The sequence below is a fragment of the Sciurus vulgaris genome (genome assembly GCF_902686455.1).
Source record: "Sciurus vulgaris genome assembly, chromosome: 3".
Lineage (NCBI taxonomy): Eukaryota > Metazoa > Chordata > Mammalia > Rodentia > Sciuridae > Sciurus > Sciurus vulgaris.
In genome coordinates, this window is record NC_136463.1 from 95,426,411 (window position 1) to 95,447,616 (window position 21,206).

The 21,206-nt window shown below is 31.4% G+C and overlaps 1 protein-coding gene across 5 annotated transcripts in view; it reads right to left on the bottom strand.

Moving 5' to 3' along the window:
• Nucleotides 1-5,018: 5,018 nt before the first annotated feature.
• The window catches only part of LRP1B (LDL receptor related protein 1B), a 1,899,381-nt gene continuing 1,883,193 nt past the window's right edge, over nucleotides 5,019-21,206 (bottom strand). For 2 of the 5 annotated variants that reach the window (XM_079135581.1, XM_079135583.1), the window contains 5 exons: nucleotides 19,977-20,053; nucleotides 12,949-13,039; nucleotides 11,912-12,056; nucleotides 9,013-9,111; nucleotides 5,020-7,561 (listed from right to left, as the gene is read on the bottom strand). In XM_079135581.1, coding sequence (XP_078991707.1) covers nucleotides 7,421-7,561; nucleotides 9,013-9,111; nucleotides 11,912-12,056; nucleotides 12,949-13,039; nucleotides 19,977-20,053 — 553 coding nt within the window. In that variant the 3' untranslated portion in view covers nucleotides 5,020-7,420. Of the gene's footprint in view, nucleotides 7,562-9,012; nucleotides 9,112-11,911; nucleotides 12,057-12,948; nucleotides 13,040-19,976; nucleotides 20,054-21,206 lie in introns of all 5 variants that reach the window. The other 3 variants (XM_079135584.1, XM_079135582.1, XM_079135585.1) reach the window with 3 other exon arrangements.

Below are 21,206 nucleotides of genomic sequence, written 5' to 3' on the forward strand. Positions count from 1 at the left end.
CATCAAGCCAAAATAGACAGACTTCTGACTACAGAGCTGTGACACAATACATATTTGCTTTGTTTAGCTGCTCAATACATGGTAATTTGTTACAGCAGCAAAAGAAAACTAATAGAGAGACTAAACACATCTGATGCCAAGTGTTCTCAGATAGTACTCATACCTAGTAAATTTCTACAGCAAGGATAGAAAGAGAGATAAATGTGAGGAAAACAAGACATGTCTGATGTACATTCAAAGGAAAGTATCTTGAGGAAAGACACAGAGCTGCTAATCTCTGTAGATTAGTTCAAAGATATGAAATGTGAACAGTACTCTTTGGTATTGTGCCCAAAGTGTTAATGACAGTTATGGAAACTAGCCATTTCAAAAACCATCAAACAAGAAGCCTATGACTCAGTCATTTTGTATATTCTCTAAGCCAGTTAGGAAGTGCCAAAATTATTGATAACTTGGTATAATGGACACACCAATAACAATCTTCAGATGAAATAGAGCTAACTAAAAGACAAAAGCCAGGAGTGATCTATCAAGTTAGTTTCCTCTGCTAACTCTGAGTCTTTGCATAATAAGAGAGCAATTTGTGTTTTCTCCATATTTTGGTGCCAGAGGCAATATCCTGGACCTATATGAGAACAGGTTTGAGCAGCCATCCTTCAACCGATAGTCGGCACTTCTTGAGGTGAGCAGAGCACACACTGGATCCAACATTCTTCTTCCTTCAGAGGATAATGCTTCCAGAAGAATATGGCAGACATCTGAATGATTTTCAAGATAAAGAAGTGCTATAGGGACCCTGAAGGGTACTGGAGCTCTAACAGTGTATATGTGAAAGGATTAATATAGGATTAATATAGGATTGGATATTTGAATTGCAGGTAGGTGTGGATTCAGAAAGAACCCTAATGCCATGGTATACAAGACCATTGGAATTTTTATGAAATTCTTTGTTTCACGGTTTAATTTAAAAAGTACATTTTATATGAGATTGAAGATGATCATACTGAGTTCTAAGAGAAATACACAAGGATATGTTAGGGAGAGATGGATTCATAAGCCCAAGAAGGTATCAAAGTGGTATTAATTAATAAAAATTGGGGACAAATAAATATTGCAAAACCTAACTGCCAAGCACTCTGGAACTAGATAGTTTTTTCTGTAATTAAGCATAAGAAAAGAAGAACATGCCCTTTCGGTTATAGTTTTTAAAATTTCAGCAAGAAATGACATCATCCTGTAGACTAAGAGAATTTTTGCAAAATGAGAACTCTTGAAAACTTGTTGGTACCATGAGTAGAAAATAGGAGACAGGTAGTATGAAAACCCTAAGGAGAAAATACACTAAATTGGAAAAACAAACAAACATGTAAATTGAAAACAAAGCGTGTAGAACAAGGAAGGACTCCATGAACACTGAATTAAATTTGTCTCCGAGGAGCTTTTACATGTGCACACATACCCTTGCACATATATGCATGAAGAAATTGAATTCAGAGGGCAAAGAGTAAACCTTTAATACAGGCCATAAATATAAAATTATCTTTAAAACTAAAGGTAAAAAAAAAAAGAGAAAAACTTTTAAGATTTTAAAATCTTAAGAGAAAAAATAATTAAGCTAGTATGTGTGATGAAGAAAAATTAAAGATTTAACCAAAGAATTGGAGGCCTTTTTGTTTATTATAATAAAATAATTTTTAATAGGTAATGAAGACAGTTTTGGAGAAAACTAACTTCAGCCGAAAATGGATTATGTATTGTAGATTAAAAAAAGTAAATATTTATATTTAAAATTTTTTCATAGTTTATACATATATATACATATATGTATATGTCCATATATGAAAATTTTTAAATATAATCAAATATTTTGTCTGTTTTTAAGTCTGGGAACAAATGATACAGAAAAGTAAAATTCTATTTGACCTTAAGAAGATCCTTAAGAACACTGAATGCCTATAAATAATGGAACAACCTCAATCTAATTATGGAGGAAAAATGTATAGCTCCATTAATGTATATTCAGTTCACATTCATATGTGAAGGTCTTAGAGGAACATTTGCATATGTCTAAAAGTTCAGCAAATATATATATATATTATAGATAAAGGCTTTTGATAAGTATAATTTATGAAATATATCAATAAAATAAGACTTTGGTCAAAATAAACAAAATTAAAAATAAAGTTTCCATGCTGTAAAAAGAACAATAATTGGACTTTAAAAAGAAACACTAAATGAAAAAGTCAAAAATATTCCAAGCAATTGAGGAAGAGAAAGAATACAAAAATAATGGATTTGTAAAAGTACTTTCAAAAATAAAACCAAAATTGTATTAAAAAAGACCACAAAGGTGAATTGGAAAAGGGGAATCAAAGAATGCTAAATATCTCACTTTAGGATAGAATAAAGGCTTATTTCTAAATTCTGGATTTCATTATGGGAGTAGGATATTTATTTTTCATGCATATTTTCTAAATTCTCTAAAATGAAAATATATTTTATAGTAATAATTAGCAATACAAGTTTTGACAAAATAGTGTGCTAAGCCTACTATCACTTAGGCTGAAAGAGCAGAAGCAAACAGGGTGATGATGAATTTTCTAATAAGTCAAGCCTGCATCATTCTGTAGACTAAAAGAATTTTTGCAAAATGAGAACTTTTGAAAACTAGTAATTTGTTTAATTATGGTTAATGGTTATGATATCTGAAATTTAAAGTTAGAGAAGCTAAATATGATTGAATCTTAGATAAAATAGGAAAAAAGTGTCACTTTCATAATGAATAGAACATCAAAGACAGTGTGTGTGTATATGTGTGTGTGTGTGTGTGTTCACACAGATTTCCACAACCACAAATGACAATTGTACATTGCAGGAATAGTTACTTTAGTTCAAAATCTTATTGTTATCTTCCTTTTATAATATTCACTAAGATATGTGGCATTTCATCAGTCAAGTCAATCTATACTTATATTCTATGTATTGTTTTTGAAGTATGTCTGTGAACAGTCTTACAATCTGAACTCCTAAATTGATTTCCAACTATATTTCACAGTTTATTTGGCATGTGAAAAAATATTTTCTCACTTATAAATTTTTAGATTACTGACCCTAATAAGAATGTATAGTTTTCACTATCAATATCATATTTTTAAAGGCTAGAAAAATTATATTATCGGTTTCCTAGGCCACTACTCCATAAATAAACTTAAAAATCCAATTGTATCAGGAGGCTGATAACTTATGTGTTAAAACTGCAGAAGAAACCACATTGAAAAATTATATTGGAGTGAACAAATGACTAAAGTATCAGAATTGCATTGCTTAAGTTCACTGATATCGTACAAACCCCATGCTAAAGGAACAGACTATCCATCAGAGAGAATGAATACATTCTAAACATAGAATTTATCAAGTAGGCCATCTTTAGTACCAATTTTTCTTTTGATTTTTGATCACTTTGGGTACAAAATATGATGGGATTCACTAGAAACAATTTTTTTTCAGAATAAATTACAGCCTCCTAAGTATAATGTCTACTAGAAAAAAACTAAATCAAAGAACTCATTTCATCTTTTTTTTCTTTCTGTAGATCAGATGTATTTATAGTACTGTATAAGGTACATGTTCCTGGGCCTTTGAATATGACAACATCAAAAATTAACTGCATATCTAAGTAAAACATCCTCTGTATGTTTTTAACTATCTTTTCCTGGACATGCTAACTTCCTGGATAAGTCTAGTTAGCAACAAATGTGGTAGAAGAATTAAAACATATCCATTTTGACCCTTTCTGATTTTAATCTCACATTCAAAATACTGGACAGAAATAATATCTATGCGATATAATTCTATAACCCCACAACTTCACAAAGAAGTGCTTGAGTCTCTTTTGTGCAAGATACAATTCAAGCATTCATATTTAAATAATGGCTATTGATCTACATTAAATTTAAGAATATCATCTAGTATTGAGAAAGTCATTGTTAATAAACTAATAAAACTGGAATGGGGCATATGATAAAGAAAACTTTCTAAAAAGTAATTAATTATATTTCGCTTATTTCTGCTATAATGTGCATGTGGTATTAATCTTATTCATATCTGAGTCATCATAAAAACAGAAAGTAAACATTCTTAGAATTTAGGAGCTTAAATCTCAACCTTAAGTATCAACGAAATAAGAATATGATAACACACAAGCCAAAATACAACATAATTGTCAATGACACCAAAATAAAACACATTTACATAAAAGAAAATAAGTCAATTTATGCAAACTTTTACAAGTTCCTAAATGCAACTTTTTCCCTTAGTCATGTCTTTTTTGTTTACTACATAGGCACTTTACTAATATAAATTTCTATAATTATAATTCGTGCATCATCAGCATTAAAGAATTAAAATCAAAACTTGGGAATGCCATGATTTTGTTGATGAGAGGACATTTTTGACTCAGCTGTTCCAGCTGAGAGTCATTTAACAGTGGGAGACAGAATAGAGATCTAGATTAGCAGTTCTTAACAGAGTAATTTTGTTCCCTAGAAGACATTTGGCAATATCCATAAACATTTTTAGCTGTTGCAACTTTGGGAGAGTGGGGCATGTTACTAACATCTCCTGATTGGGAAGAGTGCAGTGATCCAGCTAAATACCTTACCCTATAAAGGAAAACAAAGATTTACCTGGTCCTAAGTGGCAAGAGGTTGAAAATCTTTGCTTTAGATGAAAAGTCATTTGGCTAAAGGGAGCAAGTTTATCAGGAATCATTAATTTTTATAAAACATCTCCACCAAAGCTTTAATTAATCATTTAGAAAGGATTTTGTAGATGGAAGGTTTATATACTTGGATTTGTAGTTTTTATATGAATTTTTGTAATAGGGAATTGGAATGGAAAGAGAGAAGTAGAAATAGAAAACATTTTCAGAAGTTGAAAATTGTTTTGTCCTGGAAAAACTGAATGTAAAGTAACTTAAAATAAAAAACTGTAGACTGATGTGAACTGTTAACCAATACAGGACAGTGTAGCTACTGTGCAAATAATGACCATTACAATGTAAAGCTCTTACAGATGGAGCCCAAGGTCTATTGAGCAGGAGCTCATTTGAGTATGGCTTTCACAATACCCTGGTAAAATAACAGTTCATCAATATGAGGCCCCAAGTGTTAGTTGCATACCATAAATTGACATCATTTTTATTAATATTAACTATCAAGATCACATCAATGTTGGGATTCTGTTTCTTTCAAATGATAATTTCAGTTGCACTCACACATACCTAATACTGAATACTTAATGTCTTCTCTGTTGTGGTTTGAAAAATGATGCAATAGAATCAATCTTTCCCTGGAGAGTACGTTATAAGGATGTTAAAAACAAAACAAAACTTGTGTGGTGGTGCAGACCTGTAATCCCAGAAACTCTGCAGGCAGGACAATCACAAGTTCAAGGCCAGCCTCAGCAACTTAGCAAAACCCTCAACATCTAAGCGAGACCTACCTCAAAATAAAAAATAAAAATACTGGGATGTGCTTAGCGGTAAAGCACCCCTGGGTTTAGTCTGTGTTACACCAAAAAAACAAAACACACAAAAACTACCATGGTCACTGAAATAATTTTCTAGAAATATTTAAACCACACAGTAAAAGGAGCTTTCTTAAAAACTACCCAACACAAGCACTTAAATATGTAGAATTTCATTTAAATAAGTCAGTCAACAATTTTTTATAAAGTATTTAACACTTCATTGTAGAAACATAGGCAAAATGACTATTATAACCAAAATGAAAAATACTGTTCAATTTAAAAAATGTACTTAAACAAGAACCTGAAAAAGTTTATGATATGCATAACATTGTTCAAGCAAAATTGCACTAGTATTACATAAATCAATAGTTTATAAAGGCCTCAATATGGCAAAGTTTAGAAATAGGTAGTATGCATGCACATAGTACAACAAAAAGTCTCCTTATAAAACAGCAGTTTTTTAATGCTTGTACAAAGGGATAAAGAGCAACCACAAACATATTTTTCATCTGTTAGGTTAATACATTATGACAGCTAAAAGTCAGTCATGTCTGTCAGAGGAACAAAAAGCCCTCCACAACTTGTGAATAAATCTTTTGTGCCTTTAAAGATATTTGTATAAAAATGCTATCTTTTATTATACACCTTAAATAATTTGTACTTGTTTAATCAAAGTTTGAGAACAAAGAAACAAAAGAAGTGAATGGGGTCCATGTGTTTTGTATAACCAAAAACAAACCAGAGTACCAGAGCAACTGGTATGGCATTTATACTCTCCACCTTTGATCATGGATAGATAATTGTTCTATATCTTGGAAGAATATATTTTGGGTAGGGCAAATAAGGGATTAGCCATACTGTTTCTTGACAATATTTATGAATTACTCTACACCAAAATGGCTGTTTTACCTTTTCCTTTTGACTTAGCAGAAGAATGCATTCCCATAATTGAAATTCTGTCTCATCAATTTGTGTGCTTATCTCTTATTCTATAATGTTCAGGGTGGAAAGGGTTGGGCCAATCTTCCACAAAATGCACGTGACTGGGAAGAAGTACATAATGCATGAGTACCCAATGCCCTGTTGTGCTCTAGGCTGGCTATTCACCTCTGGATTGAGGGAGAACCAAAGGTCTTATCCCACAGCAAGTGTGATCTGTCCACTTCTGGTTATTTTTTTGCTATGCTCTACCACCTAAATATAACTATGGCTTACAGGGTGTTTGCATTTAGCATATAACAGAGTCCACTAAATTTTGGAAAATGTAAATCATCTGTTTTCATGCAAATTGTTAATTTTTATGTATATTTTAAAGTTTTGCCTCAAAATTCTCATCTACCACTTGGCAATCTAAAACTAATTTCAAAGCAGGTGATGCTGAATTTGTGAGGGTTATATATTTTCAGCAGTATCTGAATCAATCTTCATGGGCACAAAGAAGAGCATTATCCATTTAATTATTCTTCCATCAATTTAAACAGAAAAATAAAATGACATTGTATTACAGCTTTTAGACTATATAATGAAAAAGTGCAGAGATTCTTTGTTAATTAAGTAGAACCCAAAAAGTTCATATAAAATAGATTGCTCATATTCACACTACAAAGGAATATGTTGTTTTTAATTTTAACAAATTCAAAGGTGTGTCATATCAGCAGCATTGTTGTAAATTGTACTGTAGTGCAGTTCTTTTTCATAAAAATACCATACAAATGGTCAATCAATAGTCATCAGCAAAAAATAAAACCCAAAATACTCAGGAAACAATTAACCAGGAAAAAGATAAAGGAAGAGGTAATGCTGATGCCAACACAATTATAATACTGTTGGAATATACAAAAGTAATCCTTATATTTTATACATTTATACAGCATATAAAAGGTATCGCTGATTATGCCACTGTCTCTCTTATACCAATTTCTATTTTCTTTGGAAGCAGTTCTTTTCTTTCATCAACACTTCCTAAGGAGTTTCGACAATTTTGCCCATCCATATACAATTTTGCATACACAGGGTTGGAGTAATTAGTTGGCTGAAGAAGAAAAAATAAATAAAATATTATTATCAGTTGATGGCATTACTTACTTTTTAGCTTGTCAATCTTTAAATGGTATAAAATGTACCCGCGATGCATTCAATATACTAAGTAGTACATATTTAAATGAAATTTAAATTCTGTTTTAGCATGGTAGTAGGTAAAAACAAAATTTAATATTTTTCAGGTAACTTGTGAAGCTAACATAAGCTCTGATGTAAAATGAAAAACCAGAACAAATCGTAGGGAATGTTATGCTAACTAAAATTTTATTGTAAAATGGTAAAACAAATGATCATGGTTTTAGGCCATATGTCTCCTGTGCCCTATCACCACTACCACTTATTGCTAATGCATACCAATCAATGGAAGGTAAGATGGGTATACAGAAAGTCATCTAAATGGTTGGTGTTTATAATTTTTCAATGTGAATTTAGATGAAGACTATAAAGACAAATAAAAGTAAAGGAATACATCAGTGAAATACAGTTCTGAATAAAGACAATATTTTTGCTTCAACAACCTATATGTATTTGTTTGGACTCTTCTAAAGAATTGTGAAGTACGGGTTATATTAAGTTTCAGATATAAACATTTTGAGATAGAATTTGAAGCATGTGGCAATGACCTCTTTCAGGTGGAAAACATACTCATTGTTCATTGTTTAACAAATTGCAGTTAACTTAAGAAAATGTTGCATAGTTTTTGCTTTTGTTGTTGTTTTGGTTCAGTCTTTTTGTTTTTTTTCCCAGAAGAATACATTAAGCCTTAGTTACAACAAGATAACATAATCTTTGAGCCATGCAAAAGAGACAAACACCATAGATAATGAGAATGAAAAGCAGTTGATGGAAGAAAAGAAAATGGAAGAGCATACTCATCCTTAGGAATTCTGATACCATATTTTATTCTTTTTCTGCATAAAATAAGCTATGTAACTTTAGACAGAGTAGCTTTCTCTAAATACATTATTTAATTAAAAAATAATATGGTTTTATTAGCCTATCCCTGACTTCTCAATGTAATAATGCATTTTGAATTATATTTGTATTTACACATAAAATTTATTTATATTAAGTAAAGCATTCAATAAAAGTGCTTAAAACTGAACAAATTTAATTCAGTTTAGAATTCTAGCTAGAGACTCTTATTCTAAGAAAAACTAATACTAAAATGCTCAACTTCATTGGAAAGGGGTTATAACATTTTCAAATCTAGTAGAAGAGATATTTCTATGTAACAACTTGCCCAGAATGATAACATGTCTTATATGTAACCTTGTATAGGCAGGACACATAACATAAACCTCTAATTTTTATGCTGTTTTGACATCTCTAGTTAATTAAAAACTTAATTAAGGTCAAGACTCTATCTAAGTCAAGTAGTCATTCTGATTGTGAGGGATTCTGTGATGGAATGGATATGGAATAATGAATTTCTTCTCTCACCCCAGCAGTTAGTGGTCCTTTCAAATCAGAGTTTAGGTAGATGGGCGGCGCTGTGTGTGGAAGCTTGAAAGCACTGGGCCCTCCCCCTATATACCTGGCCTGTACACAAACAGAGAATTTTAGTTTCTTATCTAATATCATGGAACCATTTTCATTGATATAAGTCATGTTAAATCAGAAAAATAACATTAAAAATCTTCTTAGCCCTGGATCATGAGCAGTGTTTTCATGTTAGCTTTCACAGATTAAGAAAGAAATATTAATTGGATCTTTGCTTCCTGGGTATTCATTTCAGTTATGTTCAGCTTACCGACAGACATGGTACGCATGCAGCAAAATCCAGATATTTCTATTGAACCTTAACCTCCCCCAAGAAATAATATCTTCACTAAAAACTCTGAAAAATGCACCAGCCTCCTCCATTTAAAATTCTGACACTCAGAAAAGTTCTGAGTTCTGACTGTGGCTCATTCTGGACATTGAAATATCTGCTTCTAATTAAAGAGTCATCTTCACGCTATATTTTTAGGGGAGAAATTTAAATTTCAGATTTAATACATCAAGACAAACATTTGCATTTTTAAAAGTCTCTCTAGTTAGAAAACAGATTAATTAGTAATAAAATGAGCTCACTACATCTCCATGTAATGTGATTGACTATTTTTGGGGGGGCTAAGGGCAGAATTATCCTGTTTCAGTCATATTCATAATATAGTTGTGATGGTAATAAAAAACCCTAGAAAGCATTTTTTGAATATTAAAATATCAATGAATATTATTTGCTTGAAAATTATAACAATCAACTCTTAATGTATCACCACAAAGTTTAGGACAAGGATAAGTGGCTCTGGAAAATATTTTAAACAGAAAATTAACTCAATGTTGCCACCTTAATTTTTTTTCACAAAAGTTTCATTCAGAAAAGATTCAAAACAAAAATAATCCTCTTTAATTGCCTATAGTCTGTAATTTGAATTTGGGTCAATCATATACAAATTAACTACAATTTTTTAGAAAAGAAAATTCAATTAAAGATTGAGATGAATTTTGGGATAAAACCCAGGAATTATTATTTTTTCGACTCTTCAAATAATTCTATGGTTACATCTATAGTCAGATGTATTTCATTAATTTTAGTTAAGTATTTCAATCCTTTTGATAATACGCCATCACTGAACTGGAAATGTTAAGCTGTTTGAAAATAACAAAATGATGATTCTACAAAAATTTTCTTTGTGGTTGATTATATCAAACATGTACCAAGGTACTGCAACACAGTTGTACTCTAAAATTAATTTCATCATTAAGGTTGCTTTGATGTGACCTTTAGCTTTTTATTATCCTTAAGATTGTGTTCTGTAGTTACCTCTTAGCTGACAATTCGTACTTACATTCAAACATTGGAAGCCAGCTAAACTCAGCCTTCTATGACAGATTCCATGCAATTTTGGTTAGTCATTCAGCAAACTGATAAATATTTATTGACTCTTAAGTGCTAAGTACATTAAAAATATATTCGAAGTGCACTGAAGCATAGTTTTATTCTCCTAGAATAAATGTGTAAAAAATTTTAAATGGGATACTAAAAAGCTGTTCTAAGTATACAAAATTGGATTAATTCTATCATCAGAAATAAAAAATGATGAAGGAAAATGAGGACTCTCCTTCATGTGAAAACTTAAAAGTGTTTTAAATATGTTTAAAGTATGTCTCTCAACAGTTCATATTATACTTTATATTTATTCCTAAGAAAAATCTAAAGAATCTCAGAAGTTTAATTTTTTAATGTCTTTCTTTATCATAGATGAATTATCAAATAATAATTTACATAGTATATATAGTCTTTAAATTTCAATTACAAAATACTGGAACTAAGAGTATCAGGATTTATTTCATGAAAAAATCAGATGTAGGAGTTAGTTAATGACAAAATTATTTCTAATTAGGAAAACATCATTATAATATTCTATGAGAGTATAAATTTTAATCATGCAAAAAGGATTGACTGATATTAATTGAAGTATTTGACTATCAATTTCTGGCTCAAAAAGTCTAATTTAGAACTAGATTGAGTATATGAGACCCTATTCAACTCCTTTAGGATTTGGTGTCACTACAAGTTTAAACTCATTTGGTTGTAGATTGGTTACTTTGACTATTTACAATCTAAAGGTGTGTTTTGAACAAAGTATCTTTAATAAATGAATAAACTAAGAAAAATTACTCCAATATTAGCAAAATGGTACTGAGTCTAAAGAAATAAAATTGTTGTTGAAAATATTCAGATAATTAGTTGAAGGAAATCTTTGCAAGTTTAATTTATCTGGATAATTGTATCAAGTGAGAGTATAGTAAGTAATAAGAAGTAAAAGAAACCTTAAATAGATAATGAATGTTTAAGCTATGTATATCAATGATATGTTTCAAATCAATATGGATAAAATAGCAGATAGAGAAGTAGCTTTCAAAAGTGATTTGAATACAAAGAAATCAAGGGACACAGCTTAGTGATTCTCCAATGAAACACTATTGGAAATGAAATAATTATTTTAACAATGAAGCACTGTACTCTTTTTTATTGAAATAAAGCTACATTTTACACTAAGCTGTATATTTAGACATGCTAACACTTCAGCATATTTCATTAGAATAATATTTTAAATGAATTACACATCTTTATGAACTAAGTAAATAAATCTGTATATTTTAATGTTAACTTGCATGCCTCAAGTGAATACAGGTAATGCTGTATTTTGTAGAAAGAGGTTATATCATTCAATGAATCATAAGAGCTTTTATGACAATTTTAGATATAAAAATGATGAAATTCAAGATCCTATAATAGAGCTTTGATTCAAGAAAGTTCATGCTCACTCTCCATTATCTTAAGCTTTATTACCTTTGTTGGATCTATCATAAAGCCAGGATCTAAAAGACCTCCATCATTGTGATCATGATCCACCTCATACATGTTATAAGATGGATTGCCAATTTCTACATTTATTCCTCCATTGATAATGGGTTGTCTTCTAATTGTTTTTGTCCTAGAAAATGTGAACATTAACATAGGTGTGAATTGTATAATACTCAAGATATATGAAATGATCATATTTATAGATTTATTGACTTATTTTAATAAAACTGATGGGACATTTATAAGTTATATGCATTTGAAATAAATCGAGCAAGTGATATTTGTCAAATTAGAGAGGAACCAAAAACTCATACTTTGATAAGTCATTTTCCAATTACTTTGACTTAATAAAAATACACTGGAAAGAAGTTCCTCCTAAATAGCTAATGCCACATTTCTCCATTTGATCTGAAAACTATTCCTAAGAAAACAGTGATAAAACTTTGAAATAAATAAAGTGTTTTAACCCCCAAATTATATGACTAGAATCCTAACAATCCACAATTAAAATCTAACTCACCAGCTCTCAGTTCTTAGATTAAACTCTACCCAAAGCCCATTCCTTTTGACTCTATATAACTGTACTTTCACATCAATTGAAATAATAATAATACTTCAAGACAAATGTAAACTAAATACATCATCTACTAATGAAATCCACAATTTATGACACACATATTTGATATCATTCTATTCGCATTACTAATCATACACAGTAATATAATAAAATATACTTCAGAGGCCCTGCTGTTTTAAGGAATGAGTACTGAAATTCTAAGAAGTATGGCCCTTGTTAGTTTTGTAAGAATATATAAATAACGCCATTCTACCAACATAATACAAGGGAAGATTTGAATAAATTACAATCATGTAAATTAGAGGGTTAAAAGGGTTTGTAAAGTATAGGATATTGTAGTTGGAATAACTAAATCATGGTATAAGAAATTTTTGTAAATAACTATATTTCTTCAACTTTTTCATGATTCATTCACTAAATATTAACCCAGAACACTGAATCTTACCTTCTTTTTCTCTTACAAAGAACTAAACCAATTACTAAGGTGGTTATCAAAGTCACCAAAAGGACAAGAGGCACAATGATGGCAATGCTTCCTGGAAAATAAATGAAAGAGAAGACAAATAATTAAGTAAAATAAAGAAAGCCTGACACAGCCAAGCACTTTACTATGCCAAAACATTTTGCCATTCATATACTAAAAATAATTGTGACCCAAATTTGTATTCTGAGTTCATCACTATGTTACTAATATACTGTTTTCCTATCAAACACACAGTTTTCTGGGAATATTTCTTTAGATGGCTTTTCATTTATATACTGCAGTTAAATACTTGGAGATTAGAAATGGTGGCTTCTTTGTCAGCCTAGGTTTACTGATTCCCACCACACACATTTACTTGCAATAATGCAAGGACATGCTGGTAACTACTTATAAATCAAATGTGACAGAATACACATTTACACAATTGCACTGGCCACATTCCCACCCTTAGTTTTGTTCTCTTAGCTATAAATATTTTCTGACCCTGAGTACAAGTGGCAAGTTTGATAGTAGCCTGGAAAAGAAAAGGGAAAATAAGGGTTGGATTTGGATGGACCTGGGCTTAAATATCAATTTCATGATTACTGGAAGAGAGGCCTTGAGTAACTTTCATATACTCTTTGCAGTTCCCATTCTTCACCAATAAACCAGGGACAAAAAGACATATAAACAGAGCTGTTTGTTTTTTTTTTTTTTTTTTTTTTTAATAAGGGTGAGGAGGCAGAGGAGTCTCTTTAAGTTTTAGTTTCTGAATAGTTTCAAAAAAACACATTTTGTGGTTTTATCTTATGTTGTTAATGTTCATTTTCCCATTTTTTTCATGTATACAAGAATAGTTTTGCTGGGCGTGGTGGCACATGCCTGTAATCCCAGTAACTCAGGAGGCCGAGGCAGGAGGATCTCCAGTTCAAAGCCAGCCTCAGCAAAAGTGAGGTGTTACACAACTCAGTGAGGCCCCCTCTCTAAATAAAATACAAAGTAGGACTGGGGATGTGAGTTAGTGGTAGAGTACTCCTGAGTTCAATCTCCAGAATCTCCCAAAATAAAACAGAATGGTTTTACTTTTTATCACTACTAAAATGGATCTTCAAATATTTGTCTTAGTTTATGCAGCTGAGCTAAGGGTGAAAAGAAACTGGAAAAGTCTTTGTCTCTTTTTTCTAGGTTGGAAATAAGGGTGAACTATTATTATTGTTATTGTTGTTATCATTACTATTATTTTAGTCAGATAAGTTAGTAGACGAAAATATCCCTTCATGGATGTTCCAAGAAGGAGGATACACCCACCATTACGTGTCACTTATGTCATGAATAAAATTGAATCCAAGGGTTGCTTAATAACAGGAGTATTAAGTAGCTCCATCACTAACTAATGTTAACGTTTTTAGCAGGCAAATATTTAGTGTCCATGAAGCAAAGGTAAACATTGGGCTGATTTAGTCAAGTCAGATTAATCAGTGGTTTGCCTAAGGAACAAAGCAATCCAACAAAAAAATAAAATTTAATATAGAAATCTGGAATGACTAAGAAGTGAAACATTAAGAATTATTATTAAGAATCTATTAAGTAGATAAATTTTTCTCTGCAAATGCATGGGCATGTAAAAGTACTGAGGAGGAGTTAATGGCTATATTATGAATAATAAATAGTCATTTAGGGACTTTCATATAGAAGTATAGATGTGTTTTAATAGTTCTAGCAAGAGGTGACCTGGGTAAGATAGTCCACACTGAGGTCACTTACTAAAAAAAAAAAAAAAAGTCATAATTAAGGAAATTTTATATTTAAGACAATTTTCTAAATAGAAACAAGAAATAACTTTCCTAAAATAACCAAATAACAAGCTCTTGTATACATGAAAAAATGAATCAACTTCCTTAACTACTTTCTAAAATGTAAAATTTATTTATTTTTCATTTTACCAGAACTATACACCATAGTGAGTTTGATATTATAATACCTCTTTGGTTTTGGGAAAGTGAACTTCATACACATATGTAATTTATTAGCAATTAATGAAAGCAGAGAATCTGGCACTTTGGATAGTAATTAACATTTGTTCACAAATTTTAAATATCAAGGAACAGCTTGGTTTCTTCATAAGCTATGACTTCAACTGATTGATTGTGATTGTATAAATATCTTCGCTTCATTATTTATTCTTTTCTGCTAAAATTTGTATAATTGGTAGATGTAAAATACCTATCAATATTGGTTTTAAACTATATAAAATTTCTTTTCCCCTAATGAGATTATAAACAATTTAGAAAATTAGATTTTACTTTTCCCACATAGTTTCTGTCATTCCTATAAGGTAGAAAGCTATTAATTATGCATGCCAGAAAACAAAAGAATTTCTTTTATTTTTCCCACCAATAATGGCAGTTGCAATGCCATATATTACAGCTCTGTTTAAGATTCTAGACTTCTGATATGTTTATGTAGCCAATCAAGGTAACTGCATTCATGCTTAGTGCCAACAATAAATAATGCAGGGTAGCAGTTTTGCAATATTTTTACTTTTTGTAAAATAGTTTTTATTGATGAAAAAGACTAGTAACTACACATATTTTTTAAAATTATAAATGAGATATTTATCAAAATAAGTATCTTCAAAGTAGCATATCTAGCCATAAATGTAAATATTGTATCATTAACATGCAACTATCCAGGCCTATTGCAAGTGAATTTTAGTGGTATGTTATTGATGGATTATTACAAACTCATAAAAAATGTATAGACTGCACTTGTTAAGAGTAGAGGAGTTGGCTCAGTAACTTTTTCATGCAAAATAGAATGAATCTTCTGTTGCAACATGGTTCTGAAACCCCATTATGCACCACTTTTCCATTAAAAGGATGAACTGCATTACCACCTTGCTATGAGGAAGAGTTTCCTTTCTGGGAGAGGTGGATAATAGACTAAAGCCAGGCTACTTCTGTTCAAATCCTATTAGCCACATAACCTTATCTTTGGTCTTAGATTACTCAGCTATAAAATGGATGTCATCAACAATATTTCAAAGTTGCGTAAATAGCATTATGTCAATAACACAGAAAGTACTATGTTCATGCATAATGAGTAATTTTAAATATATGTTTCCCATGGCACCTGTTCATGCTGCTATTTTATGTTTTTCACAATATATTAGTATTAGTGTATATATATATACATAAATATATAATATTTTTAATTGTAGATGGACACAATACCTTTATTTTATTTACTTATTTTTATGTGGTGCCGGATTGAACTTAATGCTTCACATTGTGCTAGGCAAGCACTCTACCACTAAGCTACAACCCCAGCCCAGTATTAGTATATTTCTAAGCTCTTTGATAGAATAGAAAGTTCGTTTCTCTTTGTTTTGCAGATAGCACAGTTCTAAGCATTCAAATACAGTTGATGTATTTGAATTTCATTTAGTAGATATATCTTAAGTGCTTGTTATGGCCCATACACTAATGTATACTCTCCTTTTTCAGAGGATACAAATGAACTTCCTCTTTTACTGCTTGATGTTTATCACAGGATGACAAACGAATGGGCTTATTCAACACCAGAAATACTACCTTTCAGAAGCTAAGTGCTGCCCTGGGACCATAAAGGAAGTACACCCAACATGATATTGGTATAGGAGGACTGTGTGTCTCTGACAACTGAGAGAAGAGTCCTCTTCAGTTCCCCGAAGACAATATGAAAACCTGGGGGATTAACATTAAGGAGGGACAAATAGTCTGGTATGTAGAATGCATAGTGGTGGAGGAGATATGACTGTGGAGAAAAACAAGTGAGGCTATGAAAGTCATATAAATGAGCTGGTCATTTGTACTTCTGGAAAAAAATGTTATGCTGAGCTCAGTCTTCTGTTGCCAGTCTCTATCTTTGATATTTTTGTTTGTTTCCTTCGCAGAGCCAAGAAAACTCACAATTATTTATTCATTTATATGTTCACTTATTTGCTTCCTCATTTTATTGTTCTCTACCCCACTAGAAGCTCAGTTTCCTGAGAAAGGGCATTTTCTGTCTGTTGTACTCATCTAATCTCTGAGGTCAATTACAGTCCTTGACATGTGATATAAATCGATAAACATCTGCTTTCAGAGAGTTAGGGCAAATGCATTGTTGTGTTCCTTTTTTAATTCAATCCTGTATTTGCTAATTTGTCATATAGCCAGTTTATTTTTCCATGTTAAAACATGGTAGTATACAAGGGATTAAGGGGAAGAAAGAAATGAGAAACAATGACTCCCTGACAGGTATCTCATCTCTAATGTTACACAGTAAACTATAGCATCTCTATGGTACTGGTCCACAGAATGTTGCGTATATTTTTATCTTCTTTAATTTTAGCAGATACTAAAACTGGCATAATGCAAACTTTGAGCATCCAATCTCAAAAACTTTATGTGAATTTCAAATAGGGGTATGTAATGAATATTTTATCAAACTGAGTTTAGAACTCTTCAGAAGAGTCAAACTAGCTTTTTCAAGTGGAACCTAAGCACAAAGCCCTGGGATAATAACCTGCCTAATTACACAGGCTGGTTTTAAAATACTTTAAACATCAAGGGCCAGAAAACACCTGTACCACTACTCCAAGATAATTAAGGAAGCTGTGCATGAATTAGAAAGGTGAATTTCCATGCAAATTGACAGTAGTTGGGCAAATAAAGGCAATGTATTCTTGACTATGCTGAGGACCAATGATTATGAGATACTTCATCTTAAATGGAAATGCAGATTTGAAAACATCATCTTAAAATATAAACCTTTCTTATTCACGTGTCTTCCTATGCCTTATGCTTGTGTTTGGGGAATGTTTGCCAATCATTCAAAAATAACTGGATTTTACCTGAGAGAATCCAAGTAAATCTCATACTATAACAAGGATGAGTTTATCTTTTTCCCCCTTTCAGAACTATTGAGGCAAATTTCTTTAAGCAAAAAGTGCCTGATGATAACACCTTCTAATAGAGTCATTATCTGGTCAACTTTGTTCTAGTCTGTGATAATTTGACATTTACGTAGCTAATAGCCCTTTCAATGTGCATTGATACTTCCATTAAATTTAATGACTTTAAATTAGTGATGGAAGAAATAGTCACAGAATCTTTGGGAGCAAGGTTACAATAGCTTGCAACTCCTCCTATTTGTTATCCTTTATTTAAGAACTGTTGCCTGTAATAAGAGGCATTTCCTCCTAAGGGAGGTTGTTGTCCATCATTGGAGACACCTTTCCTCAACAGAAACATCTGAAGCATTCTTTGAATCATTTTCCAAATGTCTAAATTTCCCTGTGAGTATGGACCTCATATAAAATTTGAAAACTCAACAGGCATTCTATTCTATTTTCTTCTTCTCAAGAATTTTACAAATATTAAAAGTCTTTCTAAAAGTCTTTGTATCTTATTTATATTAATAACTGAGTAATTGCTATTAAAAAATGGTTCAAGCACTTTAACTTCAAATCCCAATTTATAAATTCAGTGTTTAACTGATTGGTAACTTAAAAACATTTTTTATTTTAAAAAATGCTCTTAATGTCTGTTGAGCTTTGCAAATAGTTTACAAAATAACATTTAAATTAGTATGCCTCCAGAATTATTAGTAGTATTATTAGTTTGAGCCACAAGATCCTGGGAAGAAAGAAGAGGAAGTGCTTTCTTTTTCTTTTCCTCTCTCTTTGTGTATCAAATTCAAAAGGCATATTTTGCCACATCTATCATTTTATGAAACAATTCCTTAAATCCCAACGGCCCTAGTCCTATAATTACGTGCCCATAGCTTCCCTAAGGGCTGCTCCCGTCCCTGACCTAAAGATGGCATGCATCTTCTAAGGTAAATACAAAATGCTCATGACCAAAGATCAGAGGTGAGGGTTACATCACCTCTTCAAATTAAAATATTCACTACCAGAATATTTATTCTATAACTATCTGTCATGTTTCAAAGGTGGTCATGATTATAAAGCAAATTAATTTGTGAATGATGCAGGTATGGACAATGTTGCTTGAAGTATTTCAAATAATGATAGAATCTATTTGTAAACAGAGACAACAAATATGTATATCAGCAAACACTGGAGGCTCCTTTTAGGGTACAAAAATCGTGTAGTATATTTTTCATTTGTCTTTATGAATTCTGTGTCTCCAGCAGTAAAAGACTAGTAAAAAAATAGTAAGGTAAATGCTGGTCTGTCAGGGATATTGTTTTTCCTTCTCAAAAATGTACCTACTCACTTGATACACATTATAAATTATTTTAATTCTTTCCACCTATGGTCAATTAATAAAAATATGTATGAATGAAGACGTTTTACTTCAGATTTCTCTTTTAAAATTTTGCATAACAGCCTTTAAATTATAAACAACAACTCACAATGCTGATGGCCTAGACCTGCCCCCAAATGACAGCTGCACAAAGCAGGCTTGGAAAAATGTTAATATATATTTTAATACACTTCAAAACCCCTACTTCAAAGACAAAGAAGCAATAAGTCAACTTCAATACTTATAACTTGCTTGATAATTTACTACTCTTTAAACTAATCAATCCAGTCTGGTTTTTCAACAACATATTGAAATGTATTTCAAAAGGATATATACTTTGCTCTACGTAAACAGAATCATTTTTCTTCCTGAAGCATTCTCACATCCTTGTGGTATTTGCAACCTTTGTAATTGATGGACATTTTCTAAGAAAAGTCAATCCTAGGTTCACAGATGTGCATCATGAAAACTGCCTTAAAAAGCACATAAATGTTGAATCCTGCCACCAGAGTAGAGCTCAGTGCCTCCTCTTTCAAAAACACCTGGACTATGATGATCATTTGAAAAATTCCATGAAGATTTTGTAATGTCCATTCCTTCAATAATGGCATTTTACACACACACACACACACACACACACACACACACACACACACACACACACGTATAATTTCTACACTATGTAGACCACACAAAATATTATTCTGAGGAACTTACTTGTGCTGATATGATCAGATCTGCTGCTCTTTGGGGCTGGCCTCTCACACTGTGTGCCTGACCAGTTGGTGGAGCATCTACAAAGATCCAAACAACAATAACAACAAATTAGTAAATAATAAAACCCAGGGGCCTGTTAATGTAGAAACTGCAAATGAAATGACATAGCAGCCAGTCATCACAGATTGATAAATACTGCATAGAGATTCCTGCATATTGTCACTATGCTGAAGGTAAGTTCAATTAGATATTACTTGTTTAAATACCTTTTAAAATTAATATTTATAGCTACTTTTCTTCATTGTTCAACTTAAAATGACATACTTAATAGCAGTATTGAAGTCATGGTAAAATTGGAAATTAAGAATTGCTGAGTATTGCAAGTAGTCACTTAGAAAAATTGTGTTTGTATAAAGCAAATCCTTCTTTATAAGATTCCATGATTTGTTTTTCTGGTTATCCAAAGTCCAAGGTGGAGCTAACTACCAAATGCAAATGGTCATGTGTCTCAGAGTTCATGTTGCACAATATTTTTCCTAACCAGAGATAGGAAATTATAGTGCCTTTCCTTTTAAAATCATATTTATCTTAGTATGAAGCCAAGAGGATATGTTCAAGTTTTTATTGACAAAAGTCATTTTCTCTATATAAGTACCATAACAGTATTAACATAAGTCTAGTAGAGGATACAAATGATAGTTCTAATTAAAATTCATTCTTTTAACATAAATCACAATTATATAATTAGGTGGTTGCATCAAAATAAATGCTGGAACAATTTTAGTTGTGCTTGAACAATGCCTATTGGCTAACACAGATGCCTCTATGAATCTGTCAGAGGAAACCCACAGAGAAACAATTTAATTGGCCTCACTTCTTATTTAAAATGACTGTCAAATACCACCATATCAAGAATAGTTGTATACAATAAAAGAACAACTTCCAGAATCATTCCAAGTGGATCTTTCTGGGCACAGTGGACCAAACTAAATAACTGCAATTTCAAGGTTTCTGTCAATTCTGTCACAGCCAATTCAGATAGTTGAAGCTATTTTCTGAACTAGGTTTCTATTATGCCATGTGCATTATTTGTGATTTTTGTGAAAACAGTATTTGCTGTCATAAAACATGGGTAAATTTCATAAAATCATTCTATTGACAAATTCAAATCATTGACACAGAAATTTGTTTCCAAAAAACTTGTATTACCTTCAGCATAATTGACAAGAC